At 39.5% G+C, this 23088-nt stretch overlaps 1 protein-coding gene across 1 annotated transcript in view; it reads right to left on the reverse strand.

Moving 5' to 3' along the window:
- Window positions 1–388: 388 nt before the first annotated feature.
- The window catches only part of DPYD (dihydropyrimidine dehydrogenase), a 380477-nt gene continuing 357777 nt past the window's right edge, over window positions 389–23088 (reverse strand). Inside the window, exons 21-23 of the mRNA XM_075424984.1 lie at window positions 15116–15259; window positions 4542–4682; window positions 389–1836 (exon numbers count right to left, since the gene is read on the reverse strand). Coding sequence (XP_075281099.1) covers window positions 1666–1836; window positions 4542–4682; window positions 15116–15259 — 456 coding nt within the window. The 3' untranslated portion in view covers window positions 389–1665. The remainder of the gene's footprint in view (window positions 1837–4541; window positions 4683–15115; window positions 15260–23088) is intronic.

Raw genomic sequence — 23088 nt, forward strand, 5'->3', positions numbered from 1 at the left:
TGGAGACACTGGGCTTGAGCCTGCCAAGGGATCAGAGTGCAAGCCCAAAGTGTCAGCAAAACAGTGTTGGTGGCGCAAGGATACTGAATGAAATGACACTTCAGAATGTTCGGGTGGCACAGTGTGTACATATGTGTGCATGCAAGTGTATGCATGTGGCGAAGGGATGCGAAAGGAAGACAAGGCAAAGGCAGACAAAGAGGTACCAGAGTGGGGCAAAGAGCACGCTACGTTCTGCACTGTAGGCAATTAATGGAATCATCTACACATGAATTAACTCATTAATGATTCCTGGAGTGAATCTTAGAGATCATGAAACACCACCTGACAAGCCTGTACAAGAAAATCTGTTTAGTAAATGAAAAAAAATCCCACACACAAACCCAAGTTGGTTCCCAGATTTATTTATAATTTGGTCACAATTCATATATCAAGAAACAGAAGTCAGGGTATATTTTTAATCAAAGCTTTTGCTGAGCACAATATAGGGTATAAGAAATTGAATTGATAGATCATTTATTATTATGAAACTTAAAGGCTTTACATTCTGCGTAAAGCAGACAGTAATACATTCATATTAGAAAGTTCCTACTGTGCGTGAAAAATGGATTAAAACTGAAGTATTGTTTAGCAAGACAGACAAATCTATGTTTCTTTTTGGTTGCAAAACTATTATAACCATACAAAACCAATAAGTATGAAGAATTGGCACTGGGGGAAATCATCTTGCCAGTTTGCCCTATGTGTCTGTGTTTGGCAAATGCAGTCTGCAGGGTGTGTATTCCATTTGCACGTAATCAGATCTCTGACCTGTAACATGTATATTCTGGAACATTAATTGGCACAATTAAAAAGTTATTTAGAGGATGAGCTTGGAGAAAAAATAGTTGTCACATCTCAGAATCCTGAAATGCAACCTGGACTTCCTAATAAGCCGATTCAACCATTTTTAGAGAGATGTTATGAGTGTTCATTGGGGGGAAAAAGTAATGATCAAACTACCCATGCAACACACAAATGTGAAGAGTCCAGCATGTGTCAGTGCACAGCAAATTTATTCTATGAAGTGACTAGTGTGAGAAAGAATTAGAAAGGATTATAAAAATACACTACCATATGCTGTAGTAGTTGAAAGTGATTAATCCAGTTCTTAAATCCTATTTTAAACTCCCTTTCATTTCTTCCCATAGAAAAACAGAAGCCACGTTGCTTTGTTTGAATGCTATGTAGTTAATTACATCTTCTAAGAAACTCTTTTAAAACTAAATGTAATGTTTAATTAAAAAATGCCTCCTTGAAAACAGTTAGCTTGTACACTGATTTGTAGTTCATGAAAAATGCTTTCTTAATTATATTTACAGCCAGAAAATACATAGAGATTAAAGAGTCTATAGAGAAATTTTGAAATTACAGCATGAATTGTGAAGAGAAAGTTACACTTCAAATAGTGGACAACTGACAGCCACGACTGACTAATTGCTGCCTTTCTGTAATTTCAAAACTTAATGGTTGTAAAAATAATAATAATTGGAAAACACAGTGTTCATTTTAATGGCTATCAATATTGCATTTTTTTATAAGAGAAGATTTTCAAGGACTAATTAGAAAGCAAATCAACTGCATCAAACAAGTGTAAAGTTCACATGAGCTGTCGGACCGATCACCTCAACACACGGGGTTCCTGGCTAAGGGCAGCCCGCGCTTTGGTTCATAGGGTGTTGTCCTGGAAACCATGCGGATGCAGTCGATAACAGGGCAGACACTGAGACACAGGGTGCAGCCTGTACAGCTGTCAGTAACCGCGGGCAGGTGGGTTTCGGGATCAAACTGGATAGCCTGCGAACAGGAATAAACATTATTGATGTCACTCATGGAAAAGGTCAAAATTGCTCCCATTTTAGTGTCTGCATTTCCTGTGCTACAGCACTTGGAAACATCTTGGTGTGATTCTGCACTGCAGCTACAGCAACTGTTCAACTGGCAGGGAACAAAACAACCCCTCTCTCGACACTCTAAAATTAGAAATATGGGCCAAATCATACTGTGGTGAAAGCTCACGGGTCACACGGGCTGGTTACAAAAGGAGGAGTTTGGCCCATGATGTTTAAACTCCCAGAGCGGTATTTCTCCTTCGTGTGAAGGAAATATTTTGTAAGACAGCAATGTGGCAGGGTGTGGTGCCTGAAGGGCTTCAGCGAAACGCTGGCCACAATGCATGCTTCTGACTTTTATTTTCAGCACAGCATAAACAATGTAATCTAATAAACAGCCCAGAAAAACACAGCATGCTGTGCCTCGTGATTATTTTCCTTTGCAAATCTTCGAAAGGGATATCTGCATTTTAGGCAGGCAGAACTTGCTTTAGTTCTCACGTTTCCATGCAGTGAATCTTCATTACCAGTTAGGGTGATAAAGTGTATTTGAATGCAAAAGAACAATTGCAGTCTCAATGAAATAAGCTCCTGGTATAATGCAAATGTCAATCAAAAGTGAAAACAAAAGCATTACACAACCACAAAAGCTTCAATATCTAAGAGCCAAGCCTAGAAAAGTAAAAAATAAAATAAAAACCCCCAAAATATCTACTTTTAAGAGTTTTAGGAAAGAAAAGTCAGGCCTGAAAGCTGAACTCTCACTTGTCTGCAAACAAGTGATGCCTTGGCAAATCTCCCTGGGCATCGCCAGCACCGGGGAGCCCGGGAGGAGGTGGGAGGTACCCAGGGGTGCTGTGGGCTGGCTCCCGAGGCAGGCTGGCTGCAGTGGGGCTTTCACTACTAGCAAAGCACAGAAGCTGCTGTAGCAACCAGCAGGGCATGAAGTAGGTACCAACTGCTCCGAACCTACAAGTTTTAGTTTAGCTTGAGCACAAAGAGAGCTTTGGCTTGTGAGTATTTAAGAAGGACTCCTTCCTCTCTCCCTAACAATGTGCATCTTGAAAGGGAGTTCAGGGAGGCAGAGGAAGTCAGGGCCGCAGTGCTAACTTTAAATTAAGGAAAGCTTTTCTGTTGGAGTCATACAAGGTGATAGCTCTGTAGAGATGCATGGGTATTTTTGAAACAAAGAGAATCATAAAGCAGATGCTATTTTGAAGGGGGGTGATTCTTTGCAATTAAGAATTTCTTTGCAATTCTTTGCAATTAATTTCTTTTCCATTTCCTTAATTAATTAAGGAAAAACCATTTTTTTGTGCTGAGTAAACCTCCTGGGGTTTTAAACTTTGGTTCTTCTGGTGCTGATTTTTTTTTCCAGTTATAGAAAAGAAAGTTTTACTAAATATAAACACAGTCTTTTGCTCTCCAAGGACTATATCCTCCCCTTCACTGGGAAATCTGACGGAAGAAGAGGTGAAGACTGCAGTGTCAAGAAGAAATTTAGACAGTTCAAAGGCTACTGTAGTAATCTAATCTGGTATAAATGCAGCATTAATTTTCTCATATCAGTGGAAAAAAATGTGTCTACCTTTGCTCTGACACACTTGTAATTGCAGGAGTTGATTTTAAATGGGAAGACTTCTTTCTTTGACTGTATGTAGTTAAAATCATCAGACCTACGATTGATTAGACTGAATTAAGGATAAACAAAAGGTCCTGGTGTTCAGAGGAAACTTGGTCCTCGGTTAAAGTATTTGTTTCTCACAAACTATTCTTGTACTGGGATGAATGGAAAAATTCAGGTAAAAATTATTGCTTACTGCATAATGGATTCCATGGGGCTTATGCTACACTGTATTTTAGTTTGCTAAAAGAACATGAGTCCTCCTGTGCTGCCCTTTTTACTGCAGACCAGTTCATCAGCTCCAGTGGACATGGCAAGGAATGGCATGTAGCAATGCTGACACATTTCATACAACTTGTGTTACCATACTGAGCGGAAAACAGAGAAATACTTTGCTGCAAACAGGAGCCCCAGCTTAGAATTGTGCTATTTTCTGGTCACAATGATTTCTGCAAACTTGAACCTGCTGCTCTAAACCCTGGCAGCTATCCTGGAGAAAGGATTTGCACCTCAATCAAAATCAAAACAAAAACCCACCCGCCTGAAACCTGAATTAGTTCAAGTTCAGTAATGCTGATGGAACAAGGACTATGCTTCTTAGAAAGCACTCGGCAGTAAGAACAGCTCTTGTCTCCCTGCATCCCCTTGGTGGGAAGGGATGCATTCTTCCCTTTCTCCCTCACGTACTTTAAAACCACCAGATAACTACATTTACTGCCATCTGACTTGGGTCCCCCTCATTTTCTTCCTCTTAAAAAGAATCCCACTTCCCACTTGCAGGTAGGGAGAGTCTGGGAGAGTGACCTAGAGCGAGCCAGTGAGATGTGGTACACTCAGCGTGGCCCTCCAGAAGCAGCCATGCTGGGCAGTGTTCTCACTGCCCCGCAAACAGCTCAGGCAGGGCCTGGGAGCATGCTGGGGTTCAAATCCAGTATTTAAGACATCTGTTTTTACCACCTGCTCATTAACAGAAGGTGGTTTCTTTCTTCCCAGCAGCAGAAAGATAACTTATTGTGCCTTTCTGCTAATTACAGCTGTGCTCTTACCTGGTAGCCAGAATCATTACAGGTCATGTAACATTTGCCACAGTTGATACACATTTCCTCGTCAATCAGAGCCACAACTTGCTCTGTGTTGCAGAGCTCACCATATGTTCCAATATACTGCAGTGCTTTTCCAATTACATCCTAGGGAAAAAAAAAAGTGATCAACTAATTTAGAAGATAACTAAGCTGTTTCTATAGCTGCGCAGGAACACTCTCTAGTACTTCAATATGGAAGATTTGGCCATGCATTCTGATGGTGTTTAGGATTTTTCTTATGAATTTGCAAGTTGCTGACCTTCATCCTGTAAAATACAAAGAATGCTCCATACAGGCACATTTTGAATGTAGGCAGCACTAGAAGTATATATTTGTATAGAAATATGTTCTACAAATAGGTTACATATTTAGTACTTGATTCTGAATGCACTGGTGTTTTGCCATTATTGTGTGAAACTCCAGGGAACAAAATGGAGCACAAAACAGGAGTGACATGCTACAAACGATCAGATCATCCTTGGTCATTTCTCATTAGCACAGATTTAGGAACTTACAGCAAGAAAAGAAAGGGACATGATCAAATAAACTGACATAACAATAATTGCTTTTCTCTCTTTAGTAAGGTGCGCAAATGACATGAAAATCATCAGTTTATTGCAAATATTGTACAGAAGTAAGATGTGAGTCTAATCCTGCAAATCTTGATTCAGTTCTGCTAACTTCACAGTGAGAAATTTGTGGCATCAACCTTACACAACTGTGCTGCGAAAGTAAAGGTATATGGCAGGACCATGTATGGGTACATACCACAAGGGGAAGTCACGCCCTCTATAGTAAGTTGTTGGGGATCTACCTAATGCAAACCATTTCTAGCTTACACAAAGAGAAACTGCACAGTTCAGTGGCAGTTCAGCTTCACTGAGTCAATGGAAGAGATGGGACAAGTTCCAGGTCCTTCGGACTACCGCTATCCCTCAGTTAAATGAGTTGAACTTGTGGAATTATAGCATAGATGATGAACATGACTGCATTTTAAAGATTCACTCAGTGGCACTGTACTGGTGAGTTTACTAAGCACGCTTCTATAACAGCTCCCATGTTGCAAAACAAGCTAGATTTTATGTGCAAGATTCTACATTGTTAAGATAAAGTTGGGCTTAGTAAATGAAGGTTATGTGATAAAACAATACATTTCACTTTTGATTTAAAAAGGAGTGTAACTGTTAAGTATTCCAGAAATCTCATTGAATGATAAGAGAGCAGAACTGGCTTCAAAATCATTCTACTGTAATAAACCAAGAAGTCATTACGATTTTGATTATGGAATGTGATCCAAGTCAATTGAAAAATGCTCAAGATCAAGCCAAATACAAGACACAGACAAGTCTGCCCAGAATTATAAGCTTCAAAGTGTTTACCTTTGGTCTTGCATTGCCAAGAAACATGATAAGGATTTCTTTTTGTATTCTGTTTCTCAACATTTTTTGAAGAAGCAATACTTACCTTATTCCTATCAGTCAAAAAAAATGTTCTGAAATGATTAGCAACCATTTTAAGTGTGCAGTAGCATGCTATATTTAACCTGTATAATTCATAATCATACACAATGCTTTATATTGTTTTCAATTCTCATTGAATCAGAAGAACTAGATTAGAGTAACTTAAATTTTCATTGCATATCTTATTTTGGGCAGCCTTACTTTCAGACAAACTAAGCATCCCTAATTATTCTTATGCCACGTAAGAGCAATAGGGTAATATGGATTTATCAATGTTAGCTCTAAAGAAAAGCTCTGCTACATGAATTAAATGCAAAAATGGGTCCAACCTTGTCTCCCTGAGCCTGCTGAGAACTTCCAGCAACTGCTCTGCTTCCTGAATGAATGACTCCTATTCGTATCAGTGAAGTTGTAACTCTGAGGCCTACCTGGCCTTCAGCATTTAAATTCCAATAATATCTTTATACAATGAGACAAATTCCTTTGTTCATTGGATGCAGTGGTAGAATCTACGCTCTTAATGACTGTTCAATAGGAAATTCAACCATATCCTAAGCCTAGGAAGAAGGACAGGGAAATTGTACTGTTTTCTTGTTCCAAAAACATTCAGAAGTTTTCTCTCTGCTAAACCCCTAAGTTGCTGATGAGAAATACCTTGGTTGCATTCATTCAATGCTAAAAGCCTTCCAATTCTTTCCAGCATAAACCAGCTATGGCACATTGCTAAAGGCAGCATGATGAGTGTGGACAGATGACTGTAAGTAAGCAAGTTATCACAGCTTAATGAGTTAGCACTCATAAATAGAGCTGTGCAAGCTGATTATGTGCATGATCCAAATTCACGGCAAATCTGAAGTAAAATCTGTTTGCTTAAACCACTGTAAAAGGTCAATTAACTACTATGAAATTGTTTCAGCAAATGCTTTTTACTTTGGTATTGCAAAGGACTAGACTTGAACACATAACCCTTTACTGTGCCTCCACTGATGAGCTACAGTAACTCAATCAAATGTGATCTCTTAGGAACTGCTCACATCTCTGTATTATCATTTCCATGTCTCACTCAGAAATGTTCATGGATTTACTGGGAATTGCTCAGCAGTTTTCAGGTTGCTACAGTTCTCAGGTTTCTGCAGTCTTCTGTATCAGTTGAAAAATTCTCCAGGTTTCAAAATACAGGTGTCTTTGTGTGATCCACTGCCCCCAGCAATACTAAGTATCCTACAAGCCTCTCTGTATATAGCCCCCAAACATTCAACTGCATGTCACAAATGCAAGTGTCATCTGCAAGTACTGGTCTGTCTACTGAAGAATTTGAAGAAATTATGTAAAACTTGTACAACATACAGTGAAGTAGCCTTCCACTGCCTAGTCATGTTGTAAAAGTATCAACATGGGGAGATTCCTGATAGTGAAGGGCTTTTTAATCTAATAAACGCAGATGTTTAAACAGCATAGTTAATTACCAGTTTTCTCAGGGAAGTTCTGGATTCACATTTGTATTCCTCAAATATCACTTGGATGTTCACAAAACCCACAAAGCTCAAGCAGGTTGCAGAGAGGGGCTATTGAAATAATCATGGGATGGAGGGCCTTGCTTAGGAGAGAAGACAAAAAGAGCCTAACAAAATGTTTAGCCTAGGAAGATGAAGGCAGAGCAGGAGTATGATGTCGCTTTATATATACATCAGGGAGGGAAAAGAGCTGTTTAAGTTAAATGACAATGTTGGCACAAGAACACATGATTATAAGCCAGCCATGAATAAATTTGAAGCTGGAAATTAGAAAAGGCTTTTTAAATGGGAAAGGAGTGAGGTGGTTAATGGCCATCCAGAGAAACACCTGGGGGACAAGGAGGAGACAGTGTGAGGTTTAGGATCGCATTAGATAGCTCAGGAAATGGTTGCTCAGAAGAACATGATCACAATAGATTTTTCCAGCTACAAACTTACAAAGGCAATAACAAAAACAATGCATATGGCACGGTGATTTCTGAATTTGCAACCAAGTCTCACTTCTCAAAGCTTACAAAAGACACTTTTGGGGACTCAAAATCCCAAATAGGGAGGATGATGGCATTTTAGAGGCCTGAAAGTGATTTCAAAAGACCGTGGCAATGATTTACTGCTCATTTACACTCCTGGGTGTTATGTCTTTTAATCACTTCTTTCTCTCGAGCAAAAACTGTATCTTTATTCATTTGCAAAGTTTCAAGGCTTTATTGACTAAAAAAGCAATGGTATTTAAAAGATGTTTTGCAGGTGCGCTCTTTTACAGCATCTCAAGCTATCTCAGAGCTTCTTGTTTCCATCAAATCATAATCGTTCAGAACAAAATAAACAGTGCAGCAAGAAATAATCAGCTTTCACTGTTTAAAGCGCAGTTTCACTCCAAAAAGCAACTGCCTAAAATGGCACTATGGGATTCCACACTTGTTATATCTCAATGGCCTCCAGATCAAATTTGCACTGTTTACAGTATAATGGTTTTTTTGCCAACTGCCAGACCTGCAAACAGAAGCCAGGTTCTGAAAGTCAAGCTGTGTTCTTTCTGGCTTATGCATTACCAGCAGCAATAACAGAAAAAAAAAGCTGGAAGTTAAATTTTGTACTAAGTTACACCTTTGCAGTCTTGGGGACCTAGAGTGCTCCTTTTGACTACTGCTGTGCTGTCCCACTCTTCTCAACAAAACTGTACTGAACGAACTGGGAGAGGAATTTAGTCCTGCCACTGGAACTGGCAGGGAATTCAGTTGCTATGGAGAGAATCAGAGCAGAATCCATTAGTTCCATGTTACTAATGAGTACAGAAAAAAAATTCATTTTTTCACTAATCTAGGCAGATGTGGTTTTGAGTATACACAAGGAGCAGATCTGTTCATTAGGATATTATGTTTCCAATGCTATTTTTATTACCATAGCTGCATTTTTACCGTTAATATATCAAACATTTTATGGTGATTAGCTTTTCATTAGCCATCATGTTAATAAACCTATATTTGTAAATACAATTCGTGGTTCAGTTATGACTCCTTGCAGACCTGCTGTGTCCATCTTCATGCAGACCACACTGTAAAAGACCACACTGTGCTCTAGAGATGATGAACATCACAGGCCTCTCATTAGATCATCAGAAAGCCATACACAGTGCAGATACTGCATCTCATATAGCACGTGCAAAGGGAACACACATGCTTGCCCTTTTATTGCACTTTTTGAGTCATCATAAAACACTTCGTATGTCACACCATGTTCAGGAGAAAGGTTCACTGGCTAGGAACTTTGTGCACCTGAAGCTGACAGCAACAGCAGGTAAGGAAAGGAGGGTAATCTTGAGATTGCCAGAAGTAGAGGTCTGCTTGTCCTCTTCACCTCAGCCTCAATCTTCACGTCTCCGAGGGATCACTGACCATGATACAAATGCTGAAGTTAATTCACCACTAAGTAATATAAAACACTCCTAACAAAGCACCTGACATTTATATAGCAAAGTTGTGTGCTTGATCCCAAGTACCCTTTTCCATTCATTATTATTTATGGGGTGTTTGGGCAGTTCTCAGGATTCAATAGGTGGTGAAAGAACAAGGGGATCTGGAGAAGTGCCCTCACTAGGACACAGAGAGAGCACAGAAAGGGGACGAAACATTGCAAAGAAAGTAAATGACTCTCTGTACCAGTGTTTACCTCCATTAGTGAGATACCTGCCTCCCACTTGTTCTTTTTTGGTAATACAGGTGAGGTAGTGTTAGAGAGATGAAAAGAAGAAATGTTAGGAAAAAAATTATGGATTAAAGGAGAAAAAGTCACCAGAATTTGAGGGTACACAACCAAGGTCAATTTACAGTAAAGTGGCTAACAAAAATATGTAATCTTATTAAAACTAACTTTGCATTGAAAGATTACAAATGCTTTGCCAATAGTTAAAAAGGTTATTAAATGTGCTCTGGGATTTAGGGACCTCTAAGCCTTGTTTCAGTAAAGCAAGTAAAACAATTGCAGTACTAGCTAAAGAGGGACTGAAAAATAACTCAAATGAACCTGTACTACACAATTTAATATGGCTTCTGTAATAAAAACTATGCCTCGTGAATCTATCACAACTCTTTATGAGGACTGTGAGACAATAAATAAAAAAACCCCACAACTGGTATATTTTATGTTTCAGTAGGCCTCTGACACAACAGAGTTCTGAAATTAAGTAGCCATGAAGTGGGACTGCAAGTTGGCTAAACAAAGGAAAAATAAAGAGCTGGAATACAATGATCAATGTTCAGAAAAGGCAAAATATTAACAGATAAAGTGTCTCAATTTACTGGTTTAGATATGATGCTGTTTAATATGCTTGTGTGTATTTCAGGAAAAGATTTGAACCAGAAGACTATAGAGTTGATACAGATTTTAATTTAAACTAAATTAAAGAAAACCCAAGGAACTTCACAGGTATTTTATAAAACTCAATGAACAGGTACTATCACAGTGAAAAAATGCAGGTCGACAAACAGCCTATCAAACTTCTGTTACTCTTACCAACAGATACCTTCTTGATAAAAGCAAGCTGCAAGAGCAAACACTGTAGGAGACACCACGGGCAGCTCCAGAAAATTCTGCTTGATGTGCTGTCCTGACAAGACACGAGCAAACTAGCAAGATGTTAAGATAGAAAACAGCACTGTAATTACTGTAATGCTGCTGTTGTGTTCATCAGCCATGATCTTGGAATACACATTCCAGTTTTACATACAGCAGTACAGTGCCCTTCCCCTTACGGGCTGCTAGCGCAACGGCAGCCTTGCAGAGAGATCTAGATAGATCGGAGCATGGGGCAATGATTAACGGGATGAAATTTAACAAGTCCAAATGCCAGATTCTACACCTAGGACAGAGTAACGCTGGGGACAAGTATAAATTGGGAGAGGAGTGGCTGGAGAGCAGCCCTGCAGAAGGGATCTGGAGGTGCTGGCCGGCAGCAGACTCAGTAGAAGTCAGCAGTGTGCCCTGGCAGCCGAGAGGACAAACTGCACCCTGGGGTGCATCAGACACAGCAAAACCAGCCGGTCAGAAGATGTGATTGTCCTGCTGTAGTCAGCCTTGGTGTGGCCTCACCTTGAGTACAATTTAAGAAGGACATGAAGGTACTTGAATGCATCCAGAGGAAGGCAACAAAACTGGTGAAAGGGCTGGAAGGAACGTCCTGTGAGGACTCTGGGTTTGTCTAGTGTGGAGAAAAGAAGGCTGAGGGGTGACCTCATTGCTCTCTGCAGCATCCTGAGGAGGGGAAGTTGAGAGGGAGGTGCTGACCTCTTCTCCCTGGTATCCAGTGATAGGACGCGTGGGAATGGTTCAAAGCTGAGCCAGGGGAGGTTTAGGCTGGACCTTAGGAAGCATTTCCTTACTGAGATGGTGGGCAAACACTGGAACAGGCTTCCTAGAGAGGCGGTCGATGCTCCGACCCTTTCAGTGTTTAAGAGGCATTTGGACAAAGCTCTTAATAACATGCTTTAACTTTTGGTCAGCCTTGAATTGGTCAGGCCATTGGACTAGATGATGTTGTAGGTCCCCTCCAACTGAAAATATTCTATTCTATTCCATTCTATTCTATTCTATTCTATTCTATTCTATTCTATTCTATTCTATTCTATTCTATTCTATTCTATTCTATTCTATTCCATTCCATTCCATTCCATTCCATTCCATTCCATTCCACTGCATTCCACTGCATTCCACTGCATTCCACTGCATTCCATTGCATTCCATTGCATTCCATTGCAGAACCACTTGAGGCTGTCCTTCCACAGCCAGAGTGGGGAGAGAAAGAGGTTTGGACTCTGGATTTCTCCCCATATCTGAAGAGTAACTTAAATTTTCTTAAACTGTCACATGTAATGAGAATATTCTCTGAGGTACTGTGATAGAGAAGGGATCATTACTGGCTACTGCAGGAGAGATTATTGCTGTGATTCATGTTGGAGCAAACACTTGGGAGAAGCAGACTCAGCGACCCGTAAATTATGGGACACACATGCATAGTTTCACCTGAAATATGTAACAGCTCCACATTTCTGATGAAGATTACAACAAAATGGTCTTTTCCAGGCAGGCACGCACAAGCTAAAAGTACTCGTGTTGAACCACCCAGACACATGCCAGGAAGGATCCAAATGTGACACTGTTATGCCATAATATTGCTGTGCCTAGACCAATATACCTTGCTTATCTAGAGGATTTTATAGGTTAAGCAGAGCACTAGACTAAATGTGGTTAGATGCCTCCCAAGATGCTGGCTTCCAAATTATTCGGAAAAAAAACACAGAAATGTATAAGGCAAGAAAGTTAAAGTAATAAGCAGGTAACCTGAGGTAGGGAAATACATGTGTGGGAGTTGTACAAAAATGTAACTGAAAAGAAAAGATCCAGGGCACATATCCGCTTACGGTAGAAATTTTGATATTACAGACAAGTGAGAAAAGAAGAAACAACTCTGCTGAATATCAAAGTATGCAGTTTCAATTAATATTGAAAAATAGAGAAAATAAAGAGAAAAGCCATGGGAAAACCATCCAAAAATTAAATTAGATTTTGGATAATCACTGAGGGTTTTTAAATCTATAAAAAAAGCATTTTTGGCAGCATGTGGAATTTAAACAAATGTTGGAATTTACATATCACCAACCCAAAAGCAGATTAGACACATGATGGAGTTCTGGGCAGGCATCAGGAAATTTTCAGCAACCCTCCAAAAATACAACCAGCCAAAGCAGGGGTTGTAGCTCTTTCGAGGACAGCTATGTCTGGGGTTGTAGCTCTTTCGAGGACAGCTCTATCTCGGGTCCAATCATGCTTTCAAGCATGCCTCTTCACTGGTCCAGAGAACTGGAGTTAGGCTGGGACTAGCTATAAGAGCTGACCATTCCCACCTCTCGATATCCTAGTCTGAACTAACATAACATATTCTCTCCTCTGTCTAGAGGGTCAGCCAAGACAGAACCACTTGGAGACTGTCTGGGATTTGTAATTCTAAATGTGAGTACTTCTTGGACAGCGACAAATCAGTCCTTCAAGTCCGAGCTCCTCTGCCTTCCTCTGTGGAGAGTTCCTGATCAGGAAAGGGTGTCATGCTTCACTCAGCTTCCTTAATGAATATTCTGAATCTTCCTGGAAGTTTTTCTCCACAATGTAATAATAGATGGATCTATTAATAACAAACTTTATTAAAGCCTCCCTCTGTTGTGGCAAGTTCCCTAATTCAAGCAAAGCCCAGGTATTTTCCTATTTCTTAGTGGGCATCTGTCATTGCTGTTTTTCTCATTATGGTTAAAAAGTTACCTTCTAAAGAGATGTTCAGACTGAAAGACTGTCAAGAATCACCTTTGGTGGTTCCTACTTTCTTCTAATTGCTTCAGCCTTTTTCAGTGAAAATGAAGGTGTGAGAAAGATGCTAACCTGATTTCTCTGAGCTGAGAAGCTCCTCACAGACACCACACAAAAGTATTCAACGTCTTTATAAACAGAAGTTTTTGTTTTGGGGAATTCATTTTCCTTTTCCCTGCAGCAGGGCCTCTTTTCTTCTTTTTAACCTATCTCCTACTACTTGGTTCTTTTTTGCTTTTGTATTTGGAGTTAGGCTTGATAAATTATTGACCTCAACTTTTTATTTATGTATTTTTCAAGTCTTTATGTCTGTTTTTCCCTCTTGTTAAACTTTTTCCTTCATTCAGTTTATTTGTTGTTGGGTGGTTTTTGGTTTTCTGCTGTTTTCAGAAGCAAGCTGTCTCATTGAAAATGCAGTTACTGGCTGTTGCTGCTTCTTTCTCTTTTCCCCTACATCAAAACTCTCCCTGCAAAGAGAACAGAACCATAAAACCTCTGAGGTCAAGCAGGCTTTGAAAATGCTCACCATAGTGGGAAAAAAAAAAAGAGTAGATTGCTGTTCTTTGGAACTTTCTGTACACATAAAGAAGGGAACCTCAGCACAGGAGGAAGGGAGCGATTTTCAACAGCATGACACAAACCAAAATAAGCAGTGGAAAAAAATGAGAGGGGTCTACAGAACTGGCAAACTATTTAACTTAAACAGGAAGATGACTCAAAATTTCTCCTTGGCTGGTTTTGCAGTTCTACCACTTTGCTTGGAATACTGCATGTGCTGGTAAACTGTAAAATTCCCTTGGGAATAATGTGTTATTCTGAGCTATTGCTTGTATTGTATTTTATGTTTGGCCTTATTTTTGCAAGAATTCTTACAGGTCCAATCATACAATGAAAGTTACCTATCTGTAGATATCTGATATTCTCACATATATGAGGAAGACAGTCAAGAAGCTCAATAGATGTACTTTTCATACTACATGAGAATTCTGGTTTTAAAAAAATATTTTTTTGCTTCCTTCTTTTTCCTATTCATACATGAAGTTTAAGTAAGGTCTAAAATGAACATCTAGAATAATTAGCTTCTCACGTTTCATTTTATTGACATTTATTGGCTACCTAAGGGAAGGGAAAAGCTCCAATGTATGGATTATGCAGTACATGGGGTCACCAGAGGTTTTATTTTCTCCTTGACATTTACTCATTGTAGACGGTGGATCAGCTACTTAGACAAACATTCTCCAGCTTTGAAAGTTCAGACTGAAAACCTATGACACAGCTTTCTTGTATACTGAACACCAACCTTTTCCACTGATCCTGCATGAGAGATGGATGTATTTAGCATATTGCAAGTAATCAGAAGGTATCATACGAAACTGAGCTCATGCTGTAGCATTCAAACTGAAAGAAATATTTAACAGTTCTACTTTGTTCTTCAAGGCATTACCCATGCCTTGTTCTACGATTACCATTCCATTGCCTGAATATCTTCATTCTGAAAAATGACATTAGGGAAATACCTATACATGTACATCACAAATCATTTCCCATCGATTTTGGTTAAAAGCTCAAAAGTCTGCATAAATAGTTGTCTTCGATGACCTCTAACAAGCTTAAAAGCAGTAATAACCAACTCAATCTGCTAGAAATGACTGTGCATGTCAACTGCCTGATGGCTGATCATTTCTTATGCGTAAGCATGTATTTTTGTTACCTTGATTGCTGGAATGGGCTTCTTTGGAGTGAACTGCTTTTTCTCAGGAAGCACAGCAGCCATGCTCTGTTCCTTCAGCTTAATCTTGTTCTCAGCTATTATCTTTCTGCGTTGTTCCAGGTAAGGTCCAAAACTTGGTAGTTTCTGAAAAAAAATCAGGAGTAATGATTATACTTAATGAGTGGGTGTAGCAAAAAGGCGAGTCTGATCCCAAGGGCGAGATCCTAAGTCCTTCCTGAGTACAACTTGCTTCTTGTTCAGGAAGTTGAAATTGAAATCAGTGAGACTGCACCAAAGTGAGAAGTGAATAAAAATCAAACATGAACTTCAGGATCTGACTTGAAAATATATATTAGAATATTAAAATATTAATATACTACAGCAGAAAAATCGCTGAATTGCAGGTCAGCATCCAACAGTCTTATATTTCCCCATTGCATACTTGCTTATATATAAAAATGTATTATTTTAAATAATTCAAATGTGTAACTTTATTTCTATAGTATGTGGAAAGGTATCATAAAACTATCAGTTTACTTAGGAAGGTTCCACCAGTGTTTACAATTATTTGTATGGCTATCTGAATATGTCAATATATATTTTTAAAGCTTACAAACGTGTATTTTGCATTCTGGTGACAGAAGGCTGTCTTGACCTGTCAAAGTAAGGCTAACATACACCAAATGAACTGAAACACATTCTAATCTCCTGATTTACCTCTATGCCCCACTAGCAGTCGTTTCTGCAACATCTAATCCTCAAAGCCAATTAAGCAAACTCTAGAGGATGATTTCACTGAATTGCAAAACTCATGTCTCACCCAAGAACATGAAAGTGCTGGTTCAGATTTCATAAAACATCCGGCTTCCTGAAAGAAAAAGTCCCTTTGCTTACCTATCAGAGATATGGACAACTGTCGCGTGCCACAATCACAGATTTAGGTGAATGAAACATGGTGGAAAACATGGATTTTTGCTTGATGCAAAAGACCATGTCCTTCTTCCCCTGAAACTAGTTCCTTATTATGCAAAAGTATTTTATCTGCCTAACTAAACCCTGTTCAGAAGCTACGGCAGTACTGCAGAAACTAGCAGGTAGTAACAGGGGATACATAGCCTCAGCAGTTGCTAGCATTAATTCACGCTAATAATACAACCTCAAAGAGCATATCGAACAAGATACAGTACTGCTGTGGTTATAAATTTTTAAGAAGGAATTTCAATGTGAATTTTAAAACCAGAATTATTTAAAAATTTAAAAATTATTATTTTTTAAAATGAAGTATATCCAGAAGAGGTTACCCAGCTAATCCTTACGAGAAAAATTCCTCAATGAGCTCTGTCAGTCACCATACCCAACCTTGGGATCTCAGGCTTCCTGTTATGACAAATAAAAGCTTTCTTGGCTGCTAGGTTTTTGGCACTCTGAGCATACGGCCCATGGGTGAGGCCTTGAAATGCTTCCCTGCCTCCGAGAGCTGGTTTGTGGCCTCAACACATTTTTGACTTCAAGTCAGAAGACTTGCAGTTTCATGGTGCTCTCCAGAGGAGGTGCCCTCCTGCACGCTGGGACTGAGCTGTACTCTGGGACAATGCCTCAATCTAGGCAAATGCAAGACAAGAGCTGCAGGGGATGTTGCAGACCCCATCTGTCCCAAATCTAGATGTAGCCTGAGTTTGCCCACTAGCAAAGGGATCTTGTTTTGTCTGTTCAATGGGAACGCTGTTGCTGAATGTCATGTTCAAGGCCTTCCTTAGAGACATCAAACAAACTTTCCTTTCTGTGCAGTTGCCGTACATGATCTTGGAAAGAAAATATTCTAGGATGTCTTAAAATAAGACTTTAAATATTACTGCAAACAGCAGTAAGGTAGTGGCCTTACATACCAAAGTCAAATAAGACAGCAAAACCAGAATTATTTTAAACAGGAAAATGAGTACAAGCAAGAATTTGTCTAATTTCAATATAATCAATAGGCTCTAAAGAACACACATAAAGACTCAATTTTTTATGAGACTTTTAGCAAAAATCTAAAAAAATACAAATTTTGATAAAATGTGTTCTTGTATGTCTGCTAGGCTGCATCAATTAGAAATACATTTTGGTTACAACTAAGTAGTAGCTGTGTCACTGAGAAACTACTTTCTCTCCATAATTTATGTGCTGATGCCAACAAGTTTGGGTTTGAGAGGGCAAGACACTTGATGACAAAGCATTTTTGGACTCTTCCTTGTCTGGCCAGGAATTGAATTGCTGACTTTCAGAGTAGGCAGCAAAGCTAATTTTGCTGAGGTTTTAACTGAAGGAGTAGAGAGATGAGACAGTTGTTCATGGCTTGACTGAACATCTCTGGGAAGAATAGCCAAAGCTCTGCAGAATAAATCATTTACTTTTCTGTTCTCTTAATGTATGCCCAATCTCCTAATTTGTACAGACAGAAATACTGAGTATATTGAAATGAAACAGGTGATCTAAGGAAAAGTGTGGAAAAAAATGATTTCTGTGTATAGATGAAGAGCGAATTACAAAGGCAATTAATTAACTGTCTAAGTTGTGAGATGGAAGTCTCTAGATTTTTACATCTAACATAGCTGCTAGCTGGAATGTACAGCAGACATTTGAACAAGCGTGCAATCCCATCAGTACCAACATTCAGATGCTTCATAATGACAAGCATGCAGTTAAATTAAACAATATAATCTGTACCTTTTAGAAATAAATGAAATTATGATTAATCTAGAAAAGTAACATTCAACCTTGGTCTTTGCTGAGCCTTGCTGGTTTTCCATCAAGAAATTGATTATAAATGCAATTTAAAATGATTAAGGAAGCACCTAGGTCGTAGTCCAGGCTTGGGCACACACAATGAGCTTCCACTGACTTAACAGAAGGTGACTATGTGCCCATGCAAATGGTCTGATTACTTGGTGTTTGGAGTCTAGCAGTTCACAAGCAGCCAAGCCAAATTTCATCAAACACCACTGAAAACCAGCTATCTTTTCTACAACAATAAATAATACATGAAAATGTAGCCTCAGGAGCTTAGGAAAGACTTATTGATGGCTCTCCTTATGAGTAATGCACAGATACAGGGAACGCTGATGAGAGTGCTTATTGTTCAGAGCTGTGGTTTCAAACATTTTAGAGTCAAAGGCCATATGAAATGGCAAACAGTATTTTAATGAAGTGAGTTACTGGATATAGCAAAAGTGGAAACATGTTGAAATAACTGCCAAAGAGATGGATATTTAAGAGGGTTTAAAATAAAATCACCTCTAATCATTGAAGGGGATATCTTCCTAAGCACATGGGGGATTTAATAGCACAATTCCCAATGAAAGCAAAAGCATAGAGCTTGGTAAGTTTAACTCTGTTTGCTTTGCTTTTGATATCTTTCTACACTTTTTAATTTCCAGATATTCCAATATCACTAAACTCTCCATACACTGATCTCTTTGTCATATCAACATCTGCCTAGAAAAAAATAATTAATATGAATATGTGGATCATAGCAAGTGCTTAGAAGATTGCAACAAGCACAGTAATTAGGTAATTCTTGTCTACTTCTATATGTGCATCAGTGATATCTATAGCTGCATTTGTATCCATCTGTCTCTGTATAGCCATAATCCAATGTGTTTCTATTGGAGGCACCACATCAAGAATGGGGCCAAAATAAATATATTGAGTGATATTATTTCATGGTTTATAACTGCATATAACAAAACTCGAAGCTTGACATATTGTACTGGAATATTTTACAGAAAGAAACGAAAAATCCAAATCCTTCTCCCCACCACAAGATTTCCAAAAGCTGCCTTTTAACTGATGAACTGTATAAATCTCCGGCAATATTGTGATTTTTGTTTTAGTAGTTTCTCCAGGGATTCATCATTGATGACTTTGTTTTCACCAGAAAAGCTAAATCCTACTCATTTAAAGATAACATTATCTTCCACTAAAACTGTCTCTATCCAGATATAAAAAAGCATTACCCTGCCAATAGAGAACTGACAACATAATGAATCAACAATGAAACCTTAATCCGGGAGAGCTTTAAGGTGAATAAGTCTGTTTTGATTATAATTTATTCATGGATCAATCTAAAGGTAATTGAGCATATTATGAACTACAGAAGGTGCTTGTTTCCTAATGGTGCAAAGCAGAGAGAATCCTCCACTTCAGACTGCTGCAATTTTCATGGGCACACCAGCACATAGCCTAACTGGTGGAACAGGCTAGTGAACAGGGCAGTGCAATATGCGCCAGATGACTCAGACTTTATTTCTAACTTTGAAACGGATCTGCTCCTTATTCTGGGAAAGTCCATCTATGTCTCCACTGTGTAATCATGGGTTGCTTATTTGGGAGCTGTCTCCTGCTGAATGGCTGGACGCTATCTACTGTTAGAAGACCCATATTTCAGCTGGCCCAGCTAGGTATCATCATAAACCAAAAATAAGCAACAGTCTCCTACAGTACTCTAGTGGATCTAAAGTATATCCTGCTGGTATATGCTGATGAGATGGGGCATCAGAAAGAACACTGGAAAACAGTAATTTTCATAAAAATGATTTTCAGGGAGCAGTGGTCACAAGGTAAAGGAGGAACTTGCATAAACAATTCTAAGGATCATTGGCTCATGGAAATTTGAGGTAGCAGTATCATTTAGCTATGAGGCAACACATTTCAAAATACTGTTTCCCTCGTGTGAAGAATTTCTCATATTGAATGTAATGTCATTACCCAATTTCTTTTATACTTAAGTGTTGCCTCTATTCTGAGGTAGGAAGGTGCATTAATTCTCTAAATTCCTCTTGTGCCCTTTCAACATGTAAACAATTTTAAGTCACACAGTGATGTCCCTCATGAATCTAGAAATGGAACTGAAGCCAAATTGTCTTATTTCATGTACTATACATTTTTCAAGTGTTTCTGCTTGCACATAATAAAACTAGATGAGAACAAGAATGAAGACTGAAAAACGTCTGACAAACTGAACTGCTAAAGAGAGTTCAAATTGCTCTACTGAAATATTCTATACTGGCTGGAGTAGAGATGCACCAAACAAAGGCCCACCTACTCTGTAGCTACAAAAATTGATGGATAATTGTCACACCAAAACTTTGCCACATAGTGGCAAATACTAGTGTGCTCTAAAAAACTATTGTGTTTTAGAAATCAAACAAGAGGTGGCTTTTAATCTTCCTTCTCTGTGGCTTGTTTTTCTGAATAGGCCTTTCTCTCAAATTACTTAATCAACAGCTTTCCCTCAGAGAAGGAGAGAATAAAGGGGAAAAAATACAAATTCCGTAAACAATTGGGAAGGACAAAGGTGGCCAGCTACCTTCACAGAATCACTGAGTGGCTGAGATTGGAAGAGACATCTTGAGACCATCCAGTCCAATCCCCTGCTCAGAGCAGGGTCTGATACAGCAGGTTTCACCTGTTTTCTATGAGGATGCTATGGGAGACAGCGTTGAAAGCCATACTAAAGAGAACACCTACTGCTCTCCTCTCATCTACCCACCCAGTCATCTCATTGTAGTAGGCTATCGAGTTGGTCAAACGTGTTTTTCCCTTCATAAATCCATGCTGACAACTCCCTTCCTGCGAAGAACAGTTGATCTGTAGTTGGTTTAGCTACCTTTCCCAAATACCACTCTTTTCTGTAAACATGCAGAAAAGCTGGGCTTCATCACTTGCTGCCTTGGCAGGACTATATCTGGGAAGGTTTCTCATTGGCTTCAGAGAACTGGGGAGACAAGCAGCTGGGCTGGATAAAAGCTAAGAGTGAAACAGCTTATAAAATCATAGCATCATTGAATGCTTTGGGTTGGAATGGACCTTTAGAAGTGATCTAGTCCAACCACTCCGCACTGAGAAGGGACATCTTTGACTACATCAGGTTGATCAGAGCCCTGTCCAGCCTGGCCTTGAGTGTTTCCAGGGATGGGGCCTCCACTACATCTCTGGGCAACCCGTTCCAGTGTTTCACCATTCTCATTGTAAAAAAATTTCTTCCATATATCCAGTCTAAATCTACCCTCTCTTAGTTTAAATCCGTTACTCCTTGTCTTATCTCAACAGGCCTTGCTAAGAAGATTGTCCCCACCTTTCCTATAGGCCCCCTTCAGCAATAATGTCCACCCGCAGCCTTCTCTTCTTCAGGCTGAATAGCCCCAACTCTCTCAGCCTTTCTCCTCACAGGAGAGATGCTCCAGCCCTCTGATCATTTTTGTGGCCCTCCTCTGGACCTGGTCCAACAGGTCCATGTCCTTCTTGTGCTGAGGGCTCCAGAGCTGGACGCAGGACTCCAGGTGGGGTCTCACCAGCTTGTGAGGCTACACAGCCAAGTGACTACCTCAGACACAGTTAAAGCTATAAAGATTGCAGACAAGAATGAAAAGCTTTGAAGAGGGTAATAGGTGAAGCAGAACCCCTGAAAGTGGGAGCATGGTACAGAAAGGCAATCAGATAAGGGAAACATTAACATTTAAGCAAGGTAGACAGCTGCCCTCACACAGAAGCTACAAGAATTTAAATCAGATTTGTATGGGTCATTTTATATGCCCTCAGCACAAAGGTTTTGGTAATGTTTGACCCCCTTTTTTTCATGTGGAAAACTTCTATATTTGATGTATAAAGTTTTCCAGAGAAAGCAGTTTCAATTTTAATGATTTTTTTCCAGTTGCTTCTGAATCTTTCAAGTTTATTTTTCATAAAGTCTAATGTGCTCAAAATGGCTGCATATATCTAGAATCGTTATTACACGCTGCATGTACGTGTGGCCTTGACCATACTTTACACTGCACAACAGTTTTCATTCAGTGGTCTGCATCCACCCTCCTGCAACTTCACAACAATAACAAAAAAGATTACTGTAAAGTTTCCTGAAGTGCTTATCTGCTTTCTTCCTTGTTCTCAGAGAATACAACGAAACATGACTCCAACATTTCCAGAGAGGAAGAAAACATGAAGTCCCAGTACCAAAGAACAGCACGAGTAACAACAAAACGTTGTCACCATGTCAAGGGAGCTTGTGCTCCTTCTGGGAAAAAAAACCCAACCCGTCAACAAAGCCAAAAGCTGAATTCTGCTCCTCTGAAGGTGGCAAATAACACACATATTCATTTTCATAGATATATGGAGAGACTATTTTGCACAAGCTTTCCTCACTAATTGGGTAAACTGCTTAACTAATGAAGCCTAAGTATGTATGGCAATGGAGAAAGCCAAGCTGCTACTTCTTATTCTTTTAGACGTTCTCACTTCTTCAGACATTCAAAGCTAAATTCTCTGAAATAGCTGCTCTTCTGTGTGTAAGTCTGGCAATGCTACCACACGGGCCCTTCCTATGCGCTGCATGGTGAGGGCCCACGGCATGAAGGAGTCACCCAGATGGCAGCAGGGTTGACGTCAAGCCCTTCAGCAGGGAATCCTGCAGAAGCTCTCCCCATGGCATGCAGACCTGCGACGTGCCATGGAGAGGACAGGATAATTCACTTATCAATTTCCATCTGATAGTGAGTTTCTCAGGCCAACACCAGTTGTTACAGCCCCCAGAGCTGCTGTAGTTACATTAACAAGAAGCCACAGAGAATTTGCCCCTTGTATTAAGGGTTCACACATTCTCATGGCCCTGTTTCTTAGAGCTGAGACATTACTGGCATCACTGCCTTTAATGATGTGGAAATGCCTTCAAAATAAAGGACAGAACACAACAATTCTTCAGAAAAAAATGAACTCTGCCTTTCAGTTAATCTTTTTTCTTGGAACTTTTAGTTGCTTTGTAAACAGTGTTGTCTCAATAATCTGTAGTTACTGCATGTATATTTGTTGCTGTAACCTCTTCTTCTCACACTGCATGTGTACATACCATTGCATTTAGTTACTCCATTATTCCGCCCGCTCTTTAGACCATGATTATTTAAAGCAGGTGAGCTGACCCCCAGCACTGCAGTAATTCTGAG

The sequence above is a fragment of the Opisthocomus hoazin genome, chromosome 6 (assembly GCF_030867145.1).
Source record: "Opisthocomus hoazin isolate bOpiHoa1 chromosome 6, bOpiHoa1.hap1, whole genome shotgun sequence".
Classification (NCBI taxonomy): domain Eukaryota; kingdom Metazoa; phylum Chordata; class Aves; order Opisthocomiformes; family Opisthocomidae; genus Opisthocomus; species Opisthocomus hoazin.